The 27,258-nt window shown below is 39.8% G+C and overlaps 2 protein-coding genes and 1 pseudogene across 3 annotated transcripts; 1 reads left to right on the plus strand and 2 right to left on the minus strand.

Moving 5' to 3' along the window:
* Window positions 1-7,973: 7,973 nt before the first annotated feature.
* On the minus strand, window positions 7,974-9,323 carry LOC102718665 (annotated as a pseudogene).
* A 5,501-nt stretch (window positions 9,324-14,824) lies between these two features.
* On the minus strand, window positions 14,825-15,501 carry LOC102701740 (60S acidic ribosomal protein P2A-like). Its single transcript, XM_006657531.3, has one exon. It carries the CDS (start codon window positions 15,403-15,405, stop codon window positions 15,028-15,030), a length of 378 nt encoding a protein of 125 aa, XP_006657594.2. The 5' UTR covers window positions 15,406-15,501; the 3' UTR covers window positions 14,825-15,027.
* Window positions 15,502-20,593: 5,092 nt separating this feature from the next.
* LOC102718941 (protein CIA1) lies at window positions 20,594-26,598 on the plus strand. Of its 2 annotated transcripts, XM_040526157.1 has the most exons (11): window positions 20,594-20,941; window positions 21,078-21,224; window positions 21,341-21,559; window positions 21,720-21,784; window positions 22,306-22,371; window positions 22,519-22,596; window positions 23,523-23,585; window positions 25,159-25,228; window positions 25,727-25,810; window positions 26,136-26,251; window positions 26,358-26,598. In XM_040526157.1, the coding sequence occupies exons 1-10, from the start codon at window positions 20,753-20,755 to the stop codon at window positions 26,211-26,213; spliced, it is 1,059 nt and encodes a 352-aa protein (XP_040382091.1). In that variant the 5' UTR covers window positions 20,594-20,752; the 3' UTR covers window positions 26,214-26,251; window positions 26,358-26,598. The 2 variants fall into 2 exon arrangements, with proteins under 2 accessions (XP_040382091.1, XP_006658445.2); XM_006658382.3 differs by lacking the exon at window positions 26,358-26,598 and having other exon boundaries at window positions 20,597-20,941; window positions 26,136-26,310.
* Window positions 26,599-27,258: the final 660 nt, after the last annotated feature.

Raw genomic sequence — 27,258 nt, forward strand, 5'->3', positions numbered from 1 at the left:
TCATAGGTTGGGCCAAAGCCCAATTTTGCGCGGCACATTTTCGAGCTCCAGGCTACCCACGGAATTGTTTTGTTAATAAATGGACAAAACACCATATAAAGTGTGTGATATTAATAACCTGGACATTGGATGATCTCAATGATTTTTCATAGATTCACTATACAAATTAATTTATATCTTCTGTTATATAATGCAAGACTTTTCAACTTTTTCTAATTTAATTTGGATGCTAATACATCTACATATATAAAAATAACATGCATAGATTGATGGATGAATCTAAATATATCTTACGATACGGAATGGACGAATCTATTTTAGTTTTGATTGCAAGAACTTAAATTTTGCTCTACATTTTTTTGGAGTCATATTTATATCCTGCGCAACATACGTGGAAATGGTACTGTGAACCAGTGTGAATGGTTTCAGAGAAATATTTAAAAAAATGAGAACGGGTAAGCATATATTTAGGAAATTATCATGTCTTTAATTTAACACCAGCCATTTTTAAGTAAATTATAATCCTATATTCTAAAAATAAAAAAAGTGTCCATGCAAGTGTGTAGGCTATCGGAGTTGTTGAGTTAAAGATAAATATATTGAATGTGCAACATATGAAGAACGTGAATATACCAACTAAACCTAGTGTCGGGTAAAAAATTCAAACGATATATTTATAAATAAAAATAATTTATGAATAAAATTTTTATATATATATTCTTAGTGATCTAGAAGCCAAAGTTGAAAAATGAACTTCGCTTACCAAATCCTAAAATCAACTTCAAAATAATATTAAAAAATTAAATTTTAGCTTATAAGTATAAGAGTGAAGTACACCAGCGGTCCCTAAACTTGTATACATGTGTCATCTAGGTCCCTAAACTCTCAAAATGCATTTGTCATATAGGTCCAAACGGGCTCCAACCGGCTCCATCCGCTGACGTGGCATGCCACGGTGGCGCCTACGAGAAGAGAGAGAAAAGAATAAGGAGAAGAGAGAAATTGACATGTGGGATCGACATGGCACTACCAACACGTATACGCCACCGTGGCATGCCACGTCAGTGGATGGAGCCGGTTGGAACCCGTTTGAACCTATATAACACCCCCGGACAAGTTCGGGGACCCAAAAATATATTTTGAGATTTTAGGGACCTAGATGACACATGCATACAAGTTTAGGGACCGCTGGTGCACTTCACTCTAAGCATAAATATAAACGAAAATACGAAAATACGAGACTCCATGGCTGTAAGCTCCAGTTGTCCACCAACCCATTGTTTCGCCCGAGGTTGCACCTACAAAAGAAGCAAAATGACTCTATTAGTAATTAATTTTTGACTGTGGTAAAAGTTACTGACATCGGATCTAACTATTTCATTGTTGTCTCTCATGAAAGGAGTATACATGTAAACAATTTCCTCTGTTTGTAGAACTTCAACGGAACATGCTTTACTTTTTCAAATGTATATGTTAATTATTATAATTAAGCTAAGTGGACCATTGCATCATGTAAAACTATTGTTGTAATAATCTTGATGAAACAAGCAGATCTATCCAGTAGAAACTAAGTAATGTAGGAACTTTAGTACCATTGAGATGAAGTGAATATATACGCTACCGCACTTTGAGAGCTAGGGCTGATTTTAAATTTAGGGATGAAACCGGTATAAAATTTCTGATACTGTTTATGTAAAAACAATATAATCTGAATCTTTCTGTTTATAAGATTTAGTTTTTCTTTAAGTATCGTGTTGAAGCCACCTCACCAAGTAGTTAAAATTCAAATTCTTGGCCATATCCAGACCGTTTCAAACAGAAAAACTACATGTAAAAAACCGTTTTTGACAATTCGCCGTAGATGGAGGTACTCTGCGCAATATAAGACTTTTTAGTATGTTTAAATTTATACTGATGCTAGTAAATGATCTATTATATATATTCATTGACGAATGAATTTAGATAAGACTATCAAATTTTACCCGTACAAAACAGAGACGAGAGGCCACGGTGCAGCCGCACAAGAGCCATTAGTTTCATCGAATTGTCACACCGACTAGGGCTAGTTTGACTGCAGTGGGTAAACCATTCGTGCACAGATCCTCTACAATACTGCATATGTAGTACTGCAGACTGACATATGGGACAATACTGCAGAGGATATCATTTGGAACTATTCAGGCCTCGACGTTCTCGACAATGAGGATCTCATTTGGAACAATTCAGGCCTCCACGTTCTCGACAATAGCATCCACAGCTGGACGCTACACAAAATAAAGATCTTCACCCTATCTTAAATTTAGAGTTAGTTTTTGATTTTTTTTTTATAATAGCTTATTTTAGATCATTAAAACATGTATATAAAAGTTTTATTTATAAATTATTTTTTGTTTGCAAGTATGTCGTTTTGTTTTTTTCGTAAATAAGCCAAAATATGAGCTCCCATTCTTCTAATTTGATTGTTACCAGCATGTATTTAATAGATATTTAAGTCTATAAACAATTATGTAAAAAAAGGGTATTTAATTTATGAGGGATGGGTGGCACAAGATGGGGATGGATCCAGCATGGAGACGGCGAAGGCTCAAATCCTCACTACCCTATTAAAGCTATAAGAGCCTCCACTGAGACCCATCTAATTCTTTTTATTAAAGATTAATAGAAAGTATGGCTAAAGCTCGTTCTGTTCATACCCTACTAATATCTTTGACTTGTTCCACTATTTGATACGAGGCCGAGGCATATGAACACCCGTGTATTAAAAATCCCACATAACAGTGTTACCGTTGAGGTTTACCTAGTGTGGTAGGCAGTCATCAAGCACCTGGAACCCTTACGGGTACTCATGGGTGTTGCCAAAATGAACAATTATAGCATACTAAGTATTTTCAAGTAATAGGTTTTTGAAGATTAATTTTCCCTATTACAATCCTCCTGAGCGTCTATTTATAACACTACGCAGGAGAATTTGCTAGGGTCACACACATTCATGGTACAAGATAGAATGCACATGGTCTAGATTTATTTAGGCTGAGCCTATTATCCAGCCTATTTAGGACAATTACAAATGTGCTTATTTAGCTAACTCTATCGCCACGTTAGCAAATTTGTTTACATGGAGGAAAGAGAGGGAAGAAGAGAGAAAAGACATTGTTATGTATGATAACGGTTTAAAGTCGACTCTTAGCATTTATCAAAGAAAACCTTATTGCATGAGGGTGGATAAAAAGAAAAGCAGTGTAATTAATATTTGTTGCATTAGTTAAGAAACCACATCCGACTCTACTTTTATTTGTACCTTTATAAAATAAACTCTTGGCGCTGACGTGGATCAGATAAAAATCAATAGGGTGCTCTACCTTTAAACATGCCTTTATGGGTCTGCTTGTTTGTTTCCACAGCGCTTAGGCCGAAGGCTTTCCGGACTAGCAAAGGCACTCCTTCCGGAGGCATATTTGGGCTTCCTGGGCCACCATCTTGGCCCAAGCCTGTAGGAGATAGACCGGTACCAAACTTCCAACACTGTGGTTTCCACCTTGTGACCAACAAATATTTTCGATATATAAAATGATTTAAATTTTATAATTAAATTCTACATATTTATAAAATTCACCATACCCAATTTTAATGGTGCAACTTGGTTGCTAAAAATTGTGCATGCTAATTTAAATGAGGATAAAATATATTTAGGTGGAATCTTTGTCCAAAAGGGCAACTCTCTGTCGGTTCTATGTATTTAGCTTTAATTACTAGCTGCCAGAGAAAATTAAACTGTAATAAAAAGATAAGAAAATGGTTCTGTTCTTTGGTTTTCAGGGGTGCCAAACAACTTATTTACAAACAAAAAATAATTTAGAGTAAAACTGTTATATATATGTTATTTGCAATCTAAAAGTTAAGGCTGAAAAATAAATTACGGTGAAAAAACATTTAAGCCATCTATAAATTTATGATTAAAATTTTAAACTTAGGATAAAGGAGAAGCGAATAAAAATGAGAGTGGCAGTTTTTACCAACGCAAATGGTGTCATCCCCAGGGTTGCCCAAACCACGGAGGGCCTAAAAATTAGCTCATAAAAATCATGGATTGAGAACACACCAAAATTATTGGGCATCGAAACAACCCAATTCTCCAAGAGTTGCCTAAAAAAAGTCCTAAAAACTTTAAAATTTTCCTCATCATCAATTAATTGATGAATTCACTTATATTCTACACCATTGAAACAAAATTTAGCACAGCTCGACTATCTGAGATAAATTCAGTATCATGATGGCCACAGAAGTCCCAGCAACAATAAAGCTCACGATATAAGCACACCGTTCTGATTTCTGAGTAATGCATCTGATGACAAATAGAATAGTAAAATGAGATTCATAGTGCAAAGAGAAATGACATTTTCTGTTAGAACAATTCAACAGCCTTATATACAAACTAGAGCATGAAGTGCCTTCTAGAATTGATAAAAAAAGTAAGCAGATCCATTTAGAACAGCAGAATAGAACTGCCCAGCCACACTGCAGACTTCAGCAATCCTAGCTTTTTCTTCACCTGCAGATACATTAAGGTTTTGCTAAGTATATACCAAAATAAACATGGTTCAATGGTAAATAGCTCGGGCCTGGCAGAATACAATTTGTTTGAGGAATGCAATATGTTGGAGAAGGACATTTCAGACTTTTTAGAAAAGGACATTTCAGATAGGGAGCAAATATCTCATCAAGCAAACAATTGATAAATTCTGAATTCCAAAGGCTACAAATTTATCTTCAACATAAGTGGTTATCACTTGTGCCATCACTAATAAGATGAAAACATGTAATCCTGCTCTCAACAATCTCTAGCTATGTACTCTTAGTTAGGTCTGAATGGTTGAAACAATATGCTCATGAGAAATTAACATATGATACGAAGTTAACACAAAAATCATCATGAATACATGATCGTGTCAGAATCAGAGTATTAGACGAAACACTTAAAATAGCAGCAGAGTATTCTGACTGTTTGTAGATCCACAGTGGGTTTTATTTGAGTTTCTTTATGAACTGTTTTCTTTTGAAATTATTGCCCGTGAAATTCTCTGTTCTGTGATTTGCTTGGCATCAGATTTCTAACATCATTGAAAGCAATGACAAACAATTAATTTGACTGCAATGGTTAAACTACTTCCCACAGAAAACATTTGGACAACCTCGGATTGGGAATGCTGTATTGCCTCACATTTCAATTGTTATTTGCCAAATGCGATTCGAGTGATGTTTCAACCAATGCACACGATACTGTGCCTCATTTATCCCCATACTACCACATCTTCCCACATCTCAAGTGATGTTTCAACCTCAAAAAAGATTGAAGAACACGTTCTGGACATACCTGCTGGGAGGAGGATGTGGAGCAGCACCCGGCCGGGAGAGGAACGCTGGAGTAGCAGCCAGACGGGAGGGGGACGGGGCAGCAACCAGCCGGGAGGGGGATGGGGCGGCGGCCGAGGAGGAGGGGTTGGCGCCGGCGGACGGCTGTGAGTGGAAGAGGAAGGGGGAGGGGCGGTGTCCGGCGGCGGCCGGTGGATGTACGGGGAAACGCCGGCGCCGGCGCCGGCGGTGGGTGGAAGGGGAGGGGGCGGCAGCCGTCGGCGGCCAGCCGATGGAGGTGTTGGGGGGCGGCGGGCGAGACGCCGACGGTCGACGGGCGGAGGAGGAGGTGAGGGGCGGCGGCCGAGACGCCGACGGGAGGAGGAGGAGGCGCCAGTGCCTGGCGGTGGGTGGAAGGGAAGGGGGCAGCGGCCGCCGACGATCGGCGACCGGCGGATGAAGGTGGAGTGGGGCTGCGGTCCTGGCGGATGGAGGAGGAGGAGGTGAGGGGCGGCGATGAATTTTCCAGAAAGAGACGGAGGGTTCGCGAACGAAAAAAAGCGCCGGCCAAAAAAGAAATGGCGCGCAGTTGATTGGGAACGCTGGCAGGAGACCAAAATTTACATCACAAAACACCATTGCTTGGGAAGGCTAAAAGATGGGGAGATTTTTTGACCATCTGTTAGAGTGTAGCTTTATCATGTAATGTCAATATTTAATTTTTGGGATTATATTAATCTCTTGTTGGAGATGCTCTAATAGCTGCTGTCGGAGGCATAGCTATCGCGGGGTAACTGTTAAGACCGCGAAAACGACATAAATTTAATTTAAAATTTTTAAATATAAATTACATGGTTATCATGGCTCCTCAGTCAAAACTACGTGATAAGCGGTCATAACCACGTGATTTCAAGCGAAAAGTCGAAATCCGTGGATAATATAAACCAAGTTAAAAATTATAAAAGAAATCTAAAAAATTGTATAATTATAAGAAAACTAGAAAATTAGTAGTTAGCTATGATTCTAACAGTTAGGACTTATTTTTGGAAAAACGTTATCAGGGGTTCTCCATGTTCTCACGCAAGATCAGGGGTTCTATCTACACTAATACACCTGTATTTATTTAACTAACAAATAAATCATGTCATTTGTATCGAGAAGCATGTGAATTTATCCTACTTATATATCTCGAGAAGTTACAAATATTACCTAAATTAATTGACATAGAAAGTTATCCAATATGAACGAACAAGTGATAGCTATAATTCTTATTTTCCATAATAACCTAACGGAACAACGTATAAACATATCCTTACATATCTGGATCAGTCTCATCGAAAATACCATCCTCACATCAAATTTTTCATATAAACATATACATACAACTACAAACAACTTTTACCTAATAAACTATATTTTTTCCTTTTTTACTAATGCATTTTTAATCATTTGTAAATTTATTTTTTTATCTATTTCTTGCACCAAAATTCACTCCAAATTAATCTAATACATATTTTTTTTACCAAATTTCCCATTTTTCAAAATTTGTCTTAACTTTAGACTGGTCTAACGTACCAAAACCGTCTCTCGATGCGAACCACAAACGTGAACCCTGTCATCCCTATGGCCTTGCTAGACATGCTAGGCGAAATGCATGGATGTGGCACTGCCCACGAAGGCCACCGTCCCGGTCGCCCGTTGCCCACGAGTGAAGAAGGAAGCGTCGCGGCCAACTGTCTGCCAAGTTAGCATTTCGCTCTCTGGGAGGGCGGGAGAAGGATAGTCTTGTGATTTTATTTTAATCATAAAATTAAATTTATGAATAATTTAATAAATAAAATCTAAAATCTAAAAAATTATGCTTCTGTTATCATGACGAACTTTATAATATTATAAATAAAGTTCATGGTGGTTTTTAAAAGATGTTTTTTACTTACCTAATACTTATTTAATATTATGAGATTAATTGATATAGAGTTCAAAAAATTATTTTAAAAATATGAGACGGTGAGCTTTTATTTAAGAAACTTTAAAAAATACACTGTTTAACGGTTCACGAAGTGCCTGAAAAAACAAAGAAAATACTACGTAAAGAACATGGCGCATACGTTGCACGAGATGTTCAGTTTCTTCCGTGTATTTGGTTGGCAACAGGAGCTTAATATACTTAAAAAGCGGTTGATAAGAACCCATTTATCCGGATCTGAAAATGCTATATTTTTTAACTTTTAGCTTCTAGCTCGTTTCTTAGAATGTATATCTACATATTATCATAAGTAATGTGGTGACCATCTGAGCTGTTTGGGGAGCTAGAATTTCCGAGCTGCAGTCGCCCAGACCAAAAGCTCCCCAAACAATCTTTAATATGCAAGTTTACAGCTTAAGCTTAATAAGTTGAAATTCTCCGGTACATATTAATACCTCACATGCATCATCAATGTGTTGAGATAACACAATGCGCGAAATAGAATACTGGAATTAAATTATAATGTATTTGGTTCGTAGACAAGACGGAATGAGTTGGATCCGTCCCTGGATCGCAGGAACGAGGCTTGAAAAATGCTTTTCTTCCACACGAGAAAGCAAATTATTAAGCAGTGCAGCATAGCAAGCTAGCTAAAATTTTACACGAGGCCGAGGTACGCCGCCGTGAGGGGCTTGAAGACGCGGCGCTCGTCGGACTCCAGCGCCGCCGCCAGCCGCGGCCATACGTAGGCGCTCACCAGCCACGACCCGTCGCCTCCCGGCCGCGCTCCGACGGCCAGCGTCCCGCAGGTCACCCTCTCGTGGTCCCACAAGGGCATGGCCAGCGCCGCCTGGCCTCACCCGAAGTCGGTGTCCAGCGGGAACGACGCGAACACCGTCTGGATCACCGTCGGGGAGCCCAGCCCGAGCGCGCTGGCCTCCATCACCTTCTCCGCCTTGTGCTCCTCCACCCAGTCCACCAGCTCCTGCAGGTACTCGTCGTAGTCGATCGACGTGATGCTCTCCCGCACCATGGCCGCCACCTCCGCCAGCGGCTTTGCCAGGACCTCCTCCACGGCCGCGTCGCCGACGGCGTACGCCATCACGTTGCCGAAGTAGCTGCGCATCGCCTGGAGCAGCGCCGGGGACGTCTCTCGCCGCCGGGCGTCCACGTAGTACCCCATGCAGCACCGCTCCTCGGGGACGCGCGACGCGGCCACCACGCCGGCGAGCGCCTTCCACAGGTACGCCGACACGGCCTGCACCCGCGACGGCCGCACCTCGTTGGTGCTCGCCGTGTCGCGCAGCCGGGCGATGTCTCCGGCCTCGATGTAGTACAGCCGCTCGACGAAGCTGTCGTGGGCGGTCAGGACGTTCACCAGCCGGCGGTCGTCGTACGTCGTGAACAGGGCGTCGAGCGCCGCGCCGTACGCCGGCGGGCTGCGGGGGCGGAACACCGACCGGTCGTGGTTGACGGGCGTCCCGTCGGCGATCCTCCCCGTCCGCGCCAGCTCCGACCACATCCTGACGACCATGGTTATGGCGTGGCCGTCGTTGAGGAGGTTGTTGTTGCCCCACACGACGGAGAAGCCGCCCCAGGCAAACCGGAGCAGCTGCACCGACAGCGGCACGTCCTCGGGGTACGGCAGCATCATCCTCTTCACCGACTCGCCGGTCACGGCGTAGTCCAGGCTGCCCAGCGCGACGTCGACCTCGCCGACGACAAGCTCCGCGCCCTGGTTGTGGCAGTGCAGCTCGGGTAGGCCGGAGGAAGGGTCGACGACGATCCGGCCGGCGAGAGGGTAGAAGTGGTTGAGCAGCGACGGGAGAACGGCCTCGAAGGTGGCGACGACGGCGTCGAAGTCGCCGCCGGCCTTGGGGCCGTAGAGGCAGACTATGGAGGCCTGAAAGGTGTTAGGGTACAGGTCGAGGTTGGAGACGGCGGCTACGTGCGGCTGGATGGAGGCGTCGGAGGCCTTCACGAGGCGGCGGGAGCAGCAGCCATTGGCCGATCGATTTCAAGCTAAGTCAGGTCAGCGAGGTATAGCCGTACAGCTCTTCCAGTATAGGTGCTTGAGCTCTTTGTCTATTTAACGTCGTGGACAAATATGAAGGTGCAAAATATATATATATATATAGTTTAGGCAATTTTAACATCTTCAACAAATTAAGTACCTACGCATATTATATTTCTCAAAAAGAAAAATAGGTGCTTCAAGATGAAATACTTTAGGACATTAGCTAGTTCCATATGACTAAGCTACGGGAGTGGATTTTAAACCCTCGAAAGGATATCCCCTCATCTATTGCATGCTATTTAAATACTCCCTCCGTTACATAATGTAAGATGTTTGATTTTTTTGGATGTTTGATCATTTGTCTTATTAAAAAATATAAAAATATCATTAATTTTGTTTGTGACTTACTTTATTATTAAAAGAATTTTAAGCACGACTTGTTATTTTTTATATTTGTACTAAATTTTTGAATAAAACGAATAGTCAAACATTACAACCAAAAAAGTCAAACATCTTACGTTATGAATCGAAGGCAGAAGTTAATCAAAAAATTCTAAAAATTTGTGAAGATATATTAATATAAGATATATCACTACACAAATATGCAAGTTCAAATATGACTTTTACAATCCATAACAAAAATAACAAAAATGACTTTAAGTATACGTATATTATTTAGAGTTCAATTTATTATTTGGTATGAATTGTAGAAGTCATATTTAAATTTGCATGTTTATGTAGTGATATATCTTATATTAATCTATCTTTACAAATTTTTTGATGACTATTTGGATAGCATGCATCAGATGATGGGACATCCTTTCGAGAATTTAGAATACTTATAACCTATATAGATGAATCGGTATTAGCATAATAAAAATATCTTATAATATAAAAATAAATGAGTATTTTAATAATGAGTGCTAAATTTTCAGCGAAAATAGTAATTTGACTGCTCGCTATGCGTGAGATGATATTTTAAGATAAACTTAGTAAAATATCGTCGCTATTTGAAACTTCCAGTCCAGGTATTACTTTTTAATGTAAATCTGCACGATTTGTTAGGAGTAGGTATTGGGTGTTGGTGTAGGCCCATGACAATTTATTTTATTTTTATTATTTTATACCTTTACAGTGCGATTAGTTTATACGTTTCAATGGCCAACAATCTAATTAAATAGCTTCGTCAGGCAGTCCAATGATGTATTAAACGTGGTTTCTTTTCTTATTAAATATCTTGTCAGATAAGCAAAATGATGACATGATAACGTAATTAATGAAGAAAGAGAGAAAAAACTTAAAAATGGTTTTCTCCTAGAGAAACCAAGTCTTCTCTTCACCCAATATACTAAAAAAATCATAAATTCATCATTGGAGAGAAACCACTGGTTTCTAAGAAGCATATATCATGCTCGTCGTTAGTGAAAGATACAGCGTAGAAGAGAGAGAAAAAAACAATTATTATGCGAACACATATTGTAAAAAATGATTTATATACTAATTTCTTATACTAGAGTAAATATGTCACTTTCTTTCGTTCGAACCGCCCTCATAGTTAATTAGATCGTTGGCCATTGAATCTGCTGAGAACAAGTTCAAGTTCAACAGTATATTCAACTAGTGGCTCCAATTCATCTATAATCTAATAGATAATTTATATAATAGTTATCTACAAAACATCAATACATGGTCTCACATGTCATATACATATTTTTTTTTAGAGCCCGTGTGTAGCTGACTACAAATTAGTAGCTCACTTCTCTTCTTTCTTCTCTTTTATCTTTTTAAAATATGTTTATAAGTTGACTTATAGTCTGCTCTGAGTAGGCTCGTGATCCATGTTTTATTTGATTTTCTATTGCAGTAGTAATTGGGTCTCAAACTCTCACGTTGGATGTGTCTAGATTTCAGCAGTATTTTGGCTTGGATCTTCTATTGACTTTGGCGTGCTTCACGAGGCTTTATATATGACACCACAATATCAATATCATCGATGTAAACCCATTGCTTTGCTTGATCTTTCTGCATCCCGTTTTATTCATCTTCTATTGATAATTTAGGAATTTAGTATATCCTATATCAAAGTTAGTGAAACAATGGTAGACTTATTCTAAGACCGATGGGCATCACCTCTACACAGGGAAAGTATTACACCAACGACTTACCATTGGCCCTATTTGATATGATTTTAATAGGCTCTGAACTTCAGATACTAGCTCCAAACTTTAACTTAAGTGAGAGATATTCCTGTGAAAGCTGAAGAGCAGATCAAAACTGTTTAGTTAGCTTTATCTGTTCCAGAACTCCTAAAATAAAATGATCACGTAGTATATCTATATGCACAATCATGGTATAACAAATAATGTTATGTATTGTTAAGTAAAAATTATAGACAATATTATTTTATATGTACAAACAAATAATCGAATAATCTAATAATGCAATCATGAAATCATCTAGGCCGTGTTCGGGTGAGGGGGGAAGAGGGTAAGTTATCTGGCGCGAAAAACGTAGTAATAGATTAGTACATGATTAATTAATTATTAATTATTAAAAAATATAAAATATATTAATATGATTTTTTAAAACAACTTTCCAATAGAAAATTTTTACAAAAAATACATATTTTAGCAGTTTAGAAAGCGTACGCGTGGAAAACAAGAGCTCGTAGATATCTAACCTGGCTGCCGAACGGACCTCAGTTAGGTACTTAGGTTGCAGTTTGCATATAGAAAAAATCAGAAAAAAGTAGACAATACCTTAGTACGCTGCTGCTGCTGCCGCTGCCGCTGCCGCCGTCGTGCCATGTCGCGTCCTGGTCGCCCACGCCGCAGTGCCCTGCACGCAGCCCACCGCCTGCTGCGCCCTGGCCGCGTAGATGCAGCCTGCGCGCCCTGCCGCGCAGATGCAGGCTGCGCGCCGGCCGCCGCCGCAGCGCCCTGCACGCTGCTGCTGCTGCTGCATGCGAGTGCCACGCGTCGCCGCTACGAATACATACGGAGAGAGACGAGAATAGATTAGGGTATGAATGACATAGTAGTGTAATTATAAAAAAAATAAAGGGTAGTGGGTTTTTTTTATGGAGTGGAGTCGTGGAGCAGCAAAACCAAGCTCCGTGCCTATAGTTTATTTTTTAGGAGCAGCTCCGTTAACTTCACTCATAAAAAAATAGAATTTGTACCGTTCCGCATAAATCTGGCTCTAGACAAATTGGAGTTGGGAGCTGCAGCTGTGTCAAACGGGCCCAACGTGTAAAAAGTTAGGTGAAAAGATTTACCTCCGCTCGAGATTCATACCCCTTCCTCTGGCTATAGTTCCTGCGCATAAATATGAGCCCCTCTTGCCTCAACATTTTTGGCGGCTCACGTCGGTAAGGGACAAATACGGTTGAAAACGGGATGCACCGTATATCGATTTTTTCGTCCGAATATCGTTTTGACAGGAAAAGTAGGAAAGGCTAGCGAAATCGGTTAAGTTAGTTTTCCTGACCGTTTTCACGGTTCTCGTATTTTCCCCGGATAGTTCCCGTGGGCCCAAATCCTGTACATGCATGCGTCGGTCCGAGACTTTTACATAGTATTTTCTTTTTCACAATTAGATATTATATGGGATTGATTCCATACACAATTAGATTTCACCTAGTTTGAGACTTTTACATAGTATATTCTTTTCCTATTCTTTCTACTAGGGGGGTGGTTGTTCATGTGTATTTTTACTGGAAATCATATGAAGTTCATACATGGTCAGCTTACTCTTCGGGTACCACATCAAGTGTGTTTCGATTTTGCTTTTTAGAAACCATATGAAGTTCTAATGAGTTATCCAAACATAGCACAAGGCCGAACTGTGTAGACCAAAAGTGATGAAGTTATGTCTGGTTGAGTTTTAATTATTTGTAAGCTTAATCATTATACACGTAATTAGATTTCTTAATTTCATATTATTATGATTTATGATTAAGTTTTTCTTTTGCCTAACCTATATTTGTAGTGGATTTCTATTAAATTATGATAAAAGTTGTAGTTAACTGGAATTGCACAAATTTACCTAAAAACTTCATTTTACATTAATGAGAAGGTAGATCCCAATTACATTATATTAAACAGCTATATACATGTCTTAAAAAAGATTTCTATTTAGGTCATCTTTAGAACACACATGCGTTAAGAGTATGATGGATGGTACGCGTATGGCCGTGAAATTCATCTAGTTGAATATGACTGTGGATATATAAAATTGTGCAATATTTGTAACATAAACTTTCTTTCAGTTATTTGGTTTATATGACCAAATGTCACCATATGTCAGCATAGAAATGTTTGATATATGACTTGAATTGAATTACAGTGCAATTAAACCTATTTTAGAAAAAATAATTTGATTAATATGAAATTAAATGATGTATTAATAAAAATATTATAACACGATAGCGTTAGTATAGGTATATTGTAATTATTCTTAGGCCACGTTCGTTCTTTAGGGTGATAAGTTAATTTAACTGGCGCAGAAAACATAATAATAGATTAGTACATGATTAATTAATTATTAATTATTAAAAAAATATAAAATAGATTAATACTCCCTCCGTCCCTAAATGTTTGACGCCGTTGACTTTTTTATACGTGTTTGACTATTCGTCTTATTCAAAAAATTTACATAATTATTAATTATTTTATATCATTGTATTCGTTGTTAAATATATTTTTATGCACATATATAGCTTTACATATTTGGCAAAAAAATTTGAATAAGACGAATAGTCAAACGTATATAAAAAAGTCAACGGCGTCAAATATTTAGAGACGGAGGTAGTATGATTTTTAAAATAACTTTTCTACAGATTTTCTTTTAAAAAATACGTCGTTTAGCCGTTAGGGAAACGTATGCGTAAAAAATAAGGGAGCTAAGTTAACTTAGCCATGAGGCCAAACGTGGCCTTAGTACCAAACCATAAAACAATCTAGAAAGTGTCTTTGATGTAGCTTGCATGTTTAGCTCGGGAGCGAGCTAAGTTGACTCGTTATCCCAAACGAGCCAAAACTGTGTGGCTTAGCTTGGTAGGAAATTAAAACGAGTTGAGCCAACCTGGCCATAAGTTGAACGAGCTACTGAGCCACGAGCTTATTCATTTAGCCCTACTTGATACATAGGTTGTATTTTTTGTTGGTTTTTTCTTAGATTTTTGCTCGGCTTTTCCGCACACACTTTCCAAAACCACTAAATGGTATAACTTTTGCAAAAAGATTATATATAAAAGTTTATAATCTCACCTTTCTACATTAGATTTTCAACTTTTTATTAATTAATTCCATAATTTATACAAAGAAACGCAGCCATAGTATAACGCCCTGCGTACGTTGCACGTGCATGATCGATCAGAGATTCAGCTGTCAATATAATTAACGAAAAAATTAAGGTAGAACAGATACACAGCAAAATAACAAGCACTAAATAAACGATTAGACGAAGGTACAAGCACTGTAAACCCATCCCATCGATCCATTATATATATAGACACAAAGCTAAATGCATACTACCTTACTGCTACTACTATTAACGTATATATGCATACTTATGCCTTGATGCATGCGTATTGCATAAAGGCGATGCTAAATACGTATTTATTTATAGACTTTAGCCACTCATGCATGCACGTACGGCTGATCGGAGACGAAGACGCGACGCTAGCTTTAATTTACTCCTCGTCGAAGAGGGAGAACACAATATCGTCGTCGTCGTCCTCCTCCTCCACCTTCTCCACAGCCTTCTCCTCCTCCTCCTCCTCCTCCTCCTCCTTCTCCTTCTCCTCCGCCGCGGCGCCGGCCGACGGAGCGGCGGCGGCGGCGGCTGCGCCACCGCATGGCGCGAAGGCGAACTTCTCGCTCCCGACGGCGATGAGCTCGGCGACGTCCTTGCCGGCGACCTGCGCGAAGAGGAGGTCGAGCTTGGCGTTGGCGTCGCGGTCGCCGACGACGTCGGCGCCGACGGAGGCGAGGATGGCGCGCACGTCGTCCTTGCTGGGGCTCGGGTTGCCGCCCATGGTGGCCATCAGGTACGCCGCCACGAACCTCATGATCGACGCACGCACGTGCTAGTACTGCTCGACGACGACGACGACGACGCTGCTGCTGCTGCGATGAGGTCTCTGATTCGATTCGATCTCGGCGGCGGCGGTAGTGGACTCGATCGACGACGAGGGGATCGTGCGTGCATACATGGCGTGGGCGGCGAGGGATCGGAGGGGTACGTAGTCGTAGCGTATACGGAGTCGGACTCGACCGCGTTGTATGTATCCTTTTCGGTTTTTCCCGGTCGGAAGTAGGGGCGGGACGGGGCGGGGCGGTCGCGAACTCTTTGACGTGGTGGGCCGAGTGGGCCGGATTGTCCGATGTCAATATGTGTTTTCCTCTCTCTCCTGCCCTTTCCTGGCATGCAATCTCTCTTTCTGTGAGGATACAGTATCTAAAATTGACCATAAAATCATATCCTGGAAATTAGATCAGAGACCATATCTGCAACTTCCTAAATCTTTTTCAATGTTTACTCGTGTCTAATACTACCTCCGTCCTGAAATAAAATCATTTTTCAGTTTTTTTATACAATGTTTTGACTTTTTGTCTCATTTGAAATTTTTTTGTGATTAATATTTTTATTCTTACAAGATGATAAACCATGAATGGTACTTTATACGTGACTAATTTTTTTAAGTTTTTGATAAATTTTGACGAAGGGTTAAACGTTACAGAGAAAAACGAAAAATGAAGCTATTATGTAACGGAGGTATTACCAGCTCTCTCGCATTCTATGTCGGACCAGTGGCGAAGCTGCATACAAGAAGGGGTTCCCAGAAACCCCCTTCGGAAAAATTTTTAACTAAAATTTATGAGTCACCATATATTCATCCCTCCGATTCAAATTCAGATACCCGTGGCACCTCTCTATTTCGATCTAGCTTCATCCCTATGTTGGACTCGACCCGTCGTGTGTATCCTTTTTGGTTTTTCCCGGTCAAAAGTATGGCCGGGGAGGTTGTGGACTCTCTGACATGGTGGGCCCGGATTGTCCGATGTCATCGCGTGTCTTCTTGTCTCCTGCCCTTTCCTTGGCACGCACGGTTGAGGGTTGATAATATCTCTTCGTGTGAGGATATACTCCGGTATCTAAAATTGATCCTCAAAATTATGTCTGGATCGAAATTAGATCGGAAATACGTATCTTCGAACATTCCTAAATCTATTTCAATATTTACGCATGCCTAATAATAATGGCTCTCTCTTATCCTATGATTTGAGACGTACATACGTATTCATGTGTTCCTAATACATGGTAATTTAGTTTTTTTTGGCATCTTTTAATTTTTAGGCACAAGAGCATCTCCAAGAGTTGACTTTTTATAGACTCAATACAAAATTTTGGGGAGTTGAGTATTAATACTTTCTTGACATGTAACGGGTTACACAGTCTCCTATAATAATTGAGCTTTTCTAACATGGACCCATAGGTGAGAGTGAGCTTTTATTTAACCTACTGATTGGTTATTTTTTCGTGGGGAGCTGGTTTTCTGGGACACACTAGGTGATGAAAGTTTATCAGATTTTGTGATATCTATTTAATGGTTTAAACGATGGAATTAACTACTACAAAATTAAAAATCTACTAATGTAAGATGATGAACCTCTTTATAGAAATTTTCCGCAAAAATTATACCGTTTTATAGTTTAAATATCGTGCGCGCAAAATCCAATTAAAAGTTGGAGAATAATCAGCTAAAAGAGCACAAACTTATCTAGCCACTAGCGTTGGGCATGATCTAAGAGCATTTCCAATAGTTGCTCATCTAAATTTTATCATCCATATTATCATTTGGATGATCATCCAAGATAGATTATCTATGCATATCAGTTATCACTTCAATAGAACATCCATATTATATCATTCATACATATTTTGTTACCATCTCTTCTCATATTGTTATTGCTCTATCTTGTGATTGGATGTTAAGATATGGATGGAGGAGAGAGAACATCTATATTTAGAGTTTTTCTTTCTAATATAAATGATGCTCTATTTCTGGATAATGTGATAGATTATCTAGTAGAGCAATATTTTCTCTATCACATACTTTATTTTTAAAATGGATGATGAGATAGAGTATCTGCTGGAAATGCTTTGGGAAAAAAATATTCCCTATCCTCGTCCCAAAAAAAATCAGGGCCTTGACCCCGAATCACTGCAGGGAAGATTTTGGCCCTAAACCTAAGTACATCACTTCTAAGACCTCCTAAGGTCCATCCCACCTCCTACCCCTCTTTTTAACGCCCAAAAATCACCCCACCTTATTTAAAGGTTGGTCAAAGGGTTCCTCCGTGGGTCAACTCTCCTATGTGTTTCCCCTCATGACTATCTAAGCTCACCCCTCGTCTTATAGAAATTCTGTAGTAACACGACAACTAATTTACAGTAACAACGTCAAAACAAACTCATAAGGGATCTACTTTTTTAAAGCACTTTTTTTAACAATGTGACTGTATACTCTTGCTACAGTACAACTAATACAGATGGAAGAGCTAAAGTTTTGTATTCCCAATATTTAAAGAGCACTATCTCATGTGTTTTATATTATTTTTAAAACCGTTTTCACTACAGTGGTTAAAAATGTGATTTAAAAAATTAGATCCGTCATGATTTTGTTACTGTATTTTTGTTAACGTCAGATTGTGGCAAATTACCGTTATGGATTGAAACACAAACTAAAGACTGAATCAGACAAGAAAGGACAAATCGGCTGGAGACAAGAGATTGGACGCGTCATAGATACAGCCGATGGAGTCCGAATCAGACAGGAATTGGAGCCCGATTGGGCCTGAAGGTTAGGGATAGAGTCGGTGTTAGTTGTGAGTCCGTGTAGATTAATTAGGATTTATCTTAGAGTTTGTTTAGGATTTTTATGTTAATTAGAGTCCGAACACTACAAGTTAGTTAATAACGGATTTTATTCGGATAGGTTAGTTAATACCCCAGGGTATAAATATATGTCCCCGGGGTCATTGTAAATTATCTTCAGAACAATCATACTTGGCGCATCGCCTCCGAAACCTTTGACTTGCGTGAGCTTTCGGCGCGGGATTTGTCAGACTCGAAATGTGAGTTCTTGTTTGTCAAAACCCATCGATCAACTAGAACAAAACTGTCTTGGTTAAGTCCGATCTCCTGTCTTGGTGATCGGCGGGCTAAGTTCTATTATTGCTTTAATTTGTTTTAGCTTGAAGTAGTAGTAGTTCTCGATCGATCCTCGCGAGTTCTTCTGTTTGATCTGCTAGCATGACTCTAGTCAACTTGATTCTGTCTCGGTTCGGTTCGATCAATCTGGTTGGCTGGGTTTGTGTTATTAGATTAGATCAAGTACTCATGAGGGTTTATCACTGGAGCTCTAGCCAGCATTATCTGGAGTAATTTGTCGATTGGTTCATTAAGTCCTCGATCTTCATGTTTCTATAATTATATCGTACCAGATTGTATACTGTCTCGGTTAGGTCTGATATATGTATAATTGGTGCGATATGCTTATAGAGATCTGTCCGATCAGCTGGGTTTAACGGATTAGTTGGTAGGTTACACCGGCTTGCTGTTTTGTTACTCGCATGCTACAATGATTAGTCGATCTCATTCATGGTTATATTTAGATCTGTACTGTCTCGATTAGATTCGATCTTCTAAATCTGGTGTGAGCATGTATGCTGTTGATTATTGTTGTTTTATGCTGGTAATTAGTATATCATTTTGGTTAATATTTAATTCCGCGCCTAGTCTCCTATCGGCTGTCAATTTTACGCGCGATAAGCATTGAATCGGTCCGATCGGCTGATTAATCTTAAGACTGTCTCGATTGGGTCCGATCTTTTAAGATTAATTGGTTGGTTAGTCTGTTTGGCGTTTATCCTGCTTCTGGCTTAGCCGATTGAGCATATTTACACTCATTATTATGAAATTCTTGTGAAGCCGATCGTCTAGTACATCGGCTAGGGTCCTGGGACGGTATCGGCTATCCGTCCGAAAGTAGTTTCAGGGTTAACCGTCTTTCCATGTTATATCTTGTCAGTTACAGAATCAAACTGACTGGCAGGCCCAACATTTCTAAGAATTAGGTCCTGCACTGGAATGATCTAAGATTGATTCCTAAGCCTACGTGTGTGACTGTTGATTGTCATTTTCAGCGTCAACAATTTTATAAGGCATGTTAATGTATTTTTATCTTTATGTTACTGCATTTCTCAGATAGACAAGATTAGACAAAGGTGTGGTATGCAAGAAGGTCAAATGACGGGTTTGACCGATGGAGGAGAACTTTGACTAACCCTCCCCTCGTAAAGGCTCAAACCCACCTCACACCTCCTTCCAGGGGCCCAAAACCCTCCTATCGGCCTCATCAAAGCTCTCCCCCGCCAGTCAAACCTGTCTTTTGATTTTCCTCCACACCACACCGCTGTCCACTTCAGTCTATCTGAAAAGTGCAGTAACACGAAGGCAAAATACAGTAACATGCTTTATAAATGCGTAACAACATCAAAATATAGTCACGACAGATCTTTTTGTTTAAATCCCATTTTTTCAACCATTGTGATGAAAACGATTTTAAAAAATAATATAAGACACATGAGATATTGTTCTTTAAAGATTGGTAATACACTCTTTTAGCTATCTTACATGTATTAGTTGTACTGTAGCAACAGTATGTAGTCACCCCCGTGTTATTGCACTAATATCATGATGTTACTGTACTTCTATCACGACGTTACTACAATTGTGCAGTAACAACGCACATGTTATTGCACTTATATCGCTATGTTCCTGCAATTATGCAATAATAATACACATATTTTATAGCAATATGGTATTATTGCTACATAGAATGTGCAGCATCACTTACCGTGGCTACGGCAGAGATGACAAAAAATAGAGCAAGGATATTTTCGTCTCAAAAATACTGACGACAAAAGGAATGAGCAAAATGCAAAAAAGAAATAAAACGATATAACTGCTGCAATGCACAGGTTAATGGTGACATTTTATCGAAGCTCAACTTACTATTGATCGTATTACAGTGAAACCGCAAGTTAAAAGTGATTGAAATACGATTTTCTTCCTTCATGGGCATCGCCGATCCGACGGTATCGAACATCGCCGTTCCTCAAAGCCAACGGTGGATCTGTTTTCCCAGTTTCTATAGCCTCGACCAGTCGCAGTCTCGCACGTGCCCACCACGCGCGGTGGACTCCCTTCCCCTCCCTTCCCCCTCCGCCGCCGCCGCCGCCGCCGCCGTCGCCGGCCGCCGCCTCCTCCAACCCCCTCGCCCTCTCCTCTTCACCACTCCCTCGACCGATCGCGCCATCCTTGCTACCACCGCCCGGAGGGGGGGGGGCATGGCCATGGACGGCGGCGCCGCGGAGCTGCGCGAGGCGCACCGCTTGACGGGGCACACGGACCGCGTCTGGTCCCTCGCGTGGAACCCCTCCCCAGGCGCCGGCGCCGGCCCCGTCCTCGCGTCCTGCGGCGGCGACAAGGCCGTTCGGATCTGGAAGCGCGCGGCCGACGGCGCGTGGCGATGCTCGGTAACCACTCTGATCCCCACTCCTCTCGCGACGAAGCCCCCCTTTGTTGGTAGAGCCGATGCTGCTCCGGGCTGCGGCTGCAAGGCGAGCGTGAATAGTGATTGACTTTGGCCGCGGCGTGTGGGTTTTGGGCTAGGATGTGCTGGAGGACACGCACAACCGCACGGTGAGGTCGTGCGCCTGGTCCCCCGACGGGAAGCTGCTGGCCACCGCGAGCTTCGACTCCACCACGGCGATATGGGAGTACTCCGGCGGCGACTTCGAGTGCGTCGCCACCTTGGAGGTCAAAATGACTCTTTCTATTTATAAGATGTTTCAGATGCGGATTGGTGTTAATGCCGTTTGCTGCTGTGCCTTGTGATCGTTGGTTATAACTCTCTTGACTTGTGGGGCGTGCAGGGCCATGAGAATGAGGTGAAGAGCGTGTCCTGGAGCGCGTCGGGGTCGCTGCTCGCGACGTGCAGCCGGGACAAGGCAGTGTGGATATGGGAGATGCAGCCAGGGAACGAGTATGAGTGTGTCGCGGTGCTGCAAGGGCATACGCAAGATGTGAAGATGGTGCAGTGGCACCCGAACCTTGATGTCCTTGTTTCTGTCAGCTATGACAATTCAATCAGGGTATGAACTTTATTAGTTCCAAATGAATGCATTCCTTGCTAGTTCCTATGCTTTTACTTGGGTGAGGGGGAAAGATGTGTTGTATTTGTATTGCTTTTGACTCATTAGTTTGGTAGTGTTTGAGTGTAATAATGGCTGGTTTTGAATTTCTGTGATGAAGGTCTGGGCTGATGATGGCGACGATGAGTGGCATTGTGTGCAGACATTAACTGAAGCCGATAACTGGTAATTAGCCTTGTTATTTTTGTCGCCCTTTTTGCATCCCATGTTTGATAAAAGCTGGTACTGGCTCGTCATATAGTCTGTTTGACTTATTTAACATGTCATAGCATGCATTTACAATGTTACCAAATCACCAAATTTTAGCTGGCATGATGCTCTTCATTGTAAAGAAATGTAACTTTTGCTCCATGGCCATTAGCTCATTGTTCGACTTCCATACGTCTCTTTTCCGTTAGACATTAGTTATTCATATTTCGTGTTGTTTCTACTTTGCTACAGCATTATTTAGGATCTTCTTCAATTTTCTTTGGATAATAACTAATGAGATCAATTTGCTAACATCTTGCTTTTCAATTAGTTAAAGATACATTTTATTTCTCTTTTTCATTGTTCACTTCAATTGTTGATGAACTCTTTGTTCTCTGTTTGGCATGATAATACTTATATATGCTTCCTAGTTTCAGTGCTTGACCTATTGCTGTACCTTTTCCTTGTGTGATTGGTTTCATTCTTTTTAATTCCAGTGGTCACTCATCAACAGTATGGGCATTATCTTTTAACCAGAAAGGTGATAGGATGGTCACATGCAGGTCTGTTTTATATAGCTACTATCTGTTTTAAATGATATTTAAGGCCTCAATGGAATGTGGGATTTCCCCGACTTCTTGTCGACTGAAATTCCTGCGTTCCAAACAGGTCAATCGAGAAGTTACTAATGTCATGCAGCTGTTATTCAGTGATGACCGTACATTGAAAATATGGGACACAAGTGCTGATTTGTCTCAACCAAAAACTGGTGACAACCATGAATCATGGTAAGAATGTGCTATTAATATGTATTTTCTCTGCCTGGATAATTATTCAATTTACTGACCCATATTTGCTGTATAAAGTTGGATAACTTTCATGTATCACAGCTCTGCCTAAAATCTAAGCTAAAACTTAGTATATTACTCCCCAATAGCAGGCTTGGCCACTACTATAGCAAACCTATTAATGCCAATATGGCTTTTATTAATCTTATTGTTGCATTTTTACAGTTTTGTATTCTCTAGTCTAGTCCTGTGAGCCTGTGAGCAGCGTACACCAATGAATGAGGATTAGCTCCTTAACGGAGCATTAATTGAAGTATCACCACTAGTATAATGTATACAATCTTATTCATTACACAACTTGCTAATTTATCAGTACTCTATTTCAGTGCTATAAGGGAAAGATCTAATACTCCCTCCATTCAAAATATAGGGCATGTTTTGTTTTATTAGGACAAGGGTTTGACCAAAGATTATTCTATTAGGATATAATTTTTGTGACACAATTAATATTTTTAGATTCTTATTCGAAAGTAATTCTTATTATTATACTTATGTGTCATAAAAAATACTATATCCTAATAGAGTAAGCTTTGGTTAAACTCTTGTCGTAACGAAACAAAATACACCATATGTTTTGAAATGCAGGGAGTATGAGAACTTAAATTGAGATCTACTAAACTTTTCCCCTGCTTTATACTTCATACTAGACTGAACCATAGCCCTCCCCATATATTGTGGCTAATTGCTTTTGGATAAGGTTGACTAGCTGAGACATACTACCATGCATCACTAAATGATAATGAGTTTAGTGTAACTGTCATGGTTCTCTTGATACTGCTGTTACATCACAGCAGTGAAGAAAAGTGTCCAATATGCCCCTTTCCATACCATTTCTCAATAACAGTATAGTTGCTATTTGATTTCAGGCGACACCTTTCTACTCTCACAGGATATCATGGTCGAACCGTTTTTTCAGCCCATTGGTCAAGGTGAGTTGATCTCATAGCACCAAGATGTCCTTGATACGCATGAACTTAATTCATGCAGAAGTAACAAGTTAACTCTGTTCCTCAGTTAAACTGTGAGCATGATTTATCAACGAGTAAATTTCAGAAACCCCAGGTTTTGTGCGCACTACTAACAACATTTTTCACAGAGCCACAGTTTCTCAGGCTGTTGCAAAACCCTGTTGTATTTGGAGCCGACCAAACTGTCAAAGCAACTCAATTCTTATCTCAGGCTGTCACAAACTAATAAGACCAGTTTTAATAAAACCACAGGTTTTCAGGCTGTTACAAACCCTGTTCAATTGAAGCCTACCAAACTGTAAAAGCAACTCAATTCTCACCATAAGCTTCCAGTTTGACATCATAAAACATTCAATATAAGAAAATTCATGAAAATATGGAATTTTATAAACATTTCTTTTGTTGATAGCATTCTGGATTTTTGCGCATATATTTTGGTGCCGGATAATAATATGCCGGAAATAACAATAATATCCTTCAATGATGTTAGTGGTAGAGTGATCGAATGAATAAGAGAAAGCAAGAAACTAAACTAAAGCAGAAGTCCACATTATGCTTGTAGGTCAGTACATATATTCAAGCCAAATAACAGGACCTGTGGTTTGCTTCTACTAGTATCACGAAACCACATTCGCTTTTTATTGAGTAAAGTACATGGGCAATCCTTAATCTTGTAGGGTGTATCGTCTAGGTCTTCAAACTCTCAAAATGCACATCTAGGTCCTAGAACATGTCAAAGTACACATGGTGCTGACGTGCATGCCACATATACGCTGACATGGCCTGCAGCTGTACCAAGGAGAAGAAAGGGAAAAAAAGATGAAAGAAAAAGAAAAGAGAAAAGGAAAAGGAAAATTTTTAGGTGGATCTTATTTGTCCATGTGGCGTGGCATGTCAGTGCCACATAGGATCCCAGAGGGGCTCTGGTAATTTGGGACCGGAATTTCGCACTTTGATAGTTTTGGCACCTGAATATGCATTTTGAGAGTTTAAGACTAAATGACAAACCCCTACAACTTTAAGGATTGTCCGTGCACTTCACTCTTTTTTAGTACTAACTCCATAATACCTTGGGTTTTTGAAATTCACACTATTAATTCAGTACATCAATATGAAATTTATAATTATTAGTTTCTTGATTCTACTTGAGAGCACTATATGTTCTTTAAAGGATGTGCTCATTGAGTCTATGCCGATAAACTTTATACACATTAAGAGTCATATTCAAGCAGAAAGGGCTGTTAAAAGTACTAAAAAACTATCAACATGCTGTTGAATTTTGTTCTCTCTTTTTGCCTATTCTCATTGTGTGTGTGTGTACCTTCATAGTTCTATTGTCACTTTCTAGATGTTGCATGTCTATTTTAGGAAAATTTTCAACTGCAAAGCACTAATGCTAGTTTATTCATCTGATACAATTTTCTTTTAATAATTAGTCTTCCAATATATTTTCCTCAGTCCATATGAATTAAATATGAATAGAATCATGTGTTTTGCTATTCTTTGACATTTCCTATTCATCCTGGCATGGCAGCGAGGATATCATAGCCAGTGGTGCAGGTGATGATGTGATCTGCTTATTTACTGAGGACAAGAGTAGTATGGTATCTTACCCTTCCTAGCACATTCATATTCTCAAGATTTTTGGTCTTTGCATTCTGTGCTTTTAGCTGGCCTGTTTGTCGAAGTTATATCTTGGTAAATATTAAATATTGGCATGCAATGTTCTGCTAGGGACTCCATAATTTCCCGGTTGTCAAACATTTCCCAGGAGTACAATGTTGAATGTCTTCCACCTATATGAAATGTGAACATGACCAATGGATAAACTGTTGTTTCATTTCTTGGCGACTAGTGCTGACTGTTGGCTTCCATTTGTTTTTTATCATTGGCAAATTATGTGTGGTTTTATCTCCAAAAACTGTACAGCTATCTTTTGCTGTTGCCAAAATGCCATTTTCTTTTTCAAGAGCTCAAGAAGGGCTATGTAGCTTCCAGCATAAGATGTATCAGTGTCAATGAAGACGTTTTAGGGGAATAAAAAGGTAAAGATAGATACGCAGGTTTGTTTGAAATACTAAAGGCTACTTTCAATGCTGCAGACTGAGGAGCCTTCGTACAGATTAATATTAAAGAAAGAGAAGGCACATGACATGGATATAAACTGTGTCCGATGGTGTCCTCAGGTAATGTCAGGGAGAGAGCAACAAAAAAGATATCGGTGTAATTTTGTGGTTTTGTCACCTCCATCTTTTTACTTCTGTTTATGCTTATAAACCAAAATTTGAATTTTCACATTTATATTCGGAGTTGACTTTGGGACTTTTTACTAAAGTTTATTTTTCAGCTTTGGCTTTTAGATCGCTAAGAATACATTATAGAATTTTTATTCACAAATTATTTTTCATTTGTAAATATGTCTTTTGCCTTTTTATGAAAAAACCAACAATCACTCCCTGTTTGTCTTACAACTTCGGATAAATGTAGTAATATTCTCAAATACTTTTTTAGGACCCGAATATGTTGGCATCAGCAAGCGATGATGGAACAGTGAAATTGTGGGAGCTGAGAGGCAATGCACTGGATTGAATTTTGTTTTGTTTATTGTAACATAATGGTAGCTATAGGTATGTGAACGAATGAGACATCACCTTTTGGTTTCTGTTTCGCTGAACAATCATCCGTAGTTAGTATTTCGACCATGAATTTGCGTGGTGACTGTCTTTTTAACAGATTTTCCATGCAAGCTATGAGCATCTGGCATGTGTATACATTATGGAACAACGGAGGTGCGGTTATACCATTTTTACAAATAAGTTGTGGAACATTGTTACTACTATCATGTAGTACCAAATACGACTAATTTTACTTGATTTTTGTTTTACAATGTGACTGCCTCCTGCATGGGCAATTGGGCAGGCTGGTGTTAAGAATTGTGCATCTGACTTTGGTTGCGTCCCTTTGGTGTTAAAGAGTGTATTTTCATGGCTAATTTGGCAGGCTGGATTGTTGGATGATGAATGATGCCAATATCTTTCTCAGGTTGATTTCGATATAATGGAACTCCGGTTTAGTTTGAAGCTACATGTTGATAGTGAAGTAGCCACTTTAACAAGATAATGAGAAGCTAAACTGTTGACTGATCCGGCCCACTAGAAAAGGTGGGCCCACCGGCCCCTGGACAAATCACTGACAGTGGGCCCACGATATCCTATTAGCTGTGGATGAATAGCAGGACTGTCAAATTGCATAATATCTCGCATGGTTTTCTCAGCATATTTAGGCCACGTTCGGGAGCCTCTGTTAGTTAACTTATTTCTCTCGTTTTTCATGCACATGTTTCCTGAACTGTTAAATAGTGTATTTTTATAAAAATTTTCTACATGAAAGTTGTTTTAAAAATCATATAATCTATTTTATAATTTTTTAATAATTAATAATAAATTAATAATGTACTAATCTATTACTATATTTTGCGTGCCAGGCATAACTTATACCTCTCCTGCCAAACACGGTCTTACTCGGGTGTTTGGGACTTCCCATGGATGGGCACACATTCCCCTAGGAAAACAGTCACTCCCACCATATTTTTTTCATACCTTACTACTTGGATGATTGGAAGTTGAAGTCCCAG

Source organism: Oryza brachyantha, chromosome 7, assembly GCF_000231095.2.
Source record: "Oryza brachyantha chromosome 7, ObraRS2, whole genome shotgun sequence".
NCBI lineage: Eukaryota > Viridiplantae > Streptophyta > Magnoliopsida > Poales > Poaceae > Oryza > Oryza brachyantha.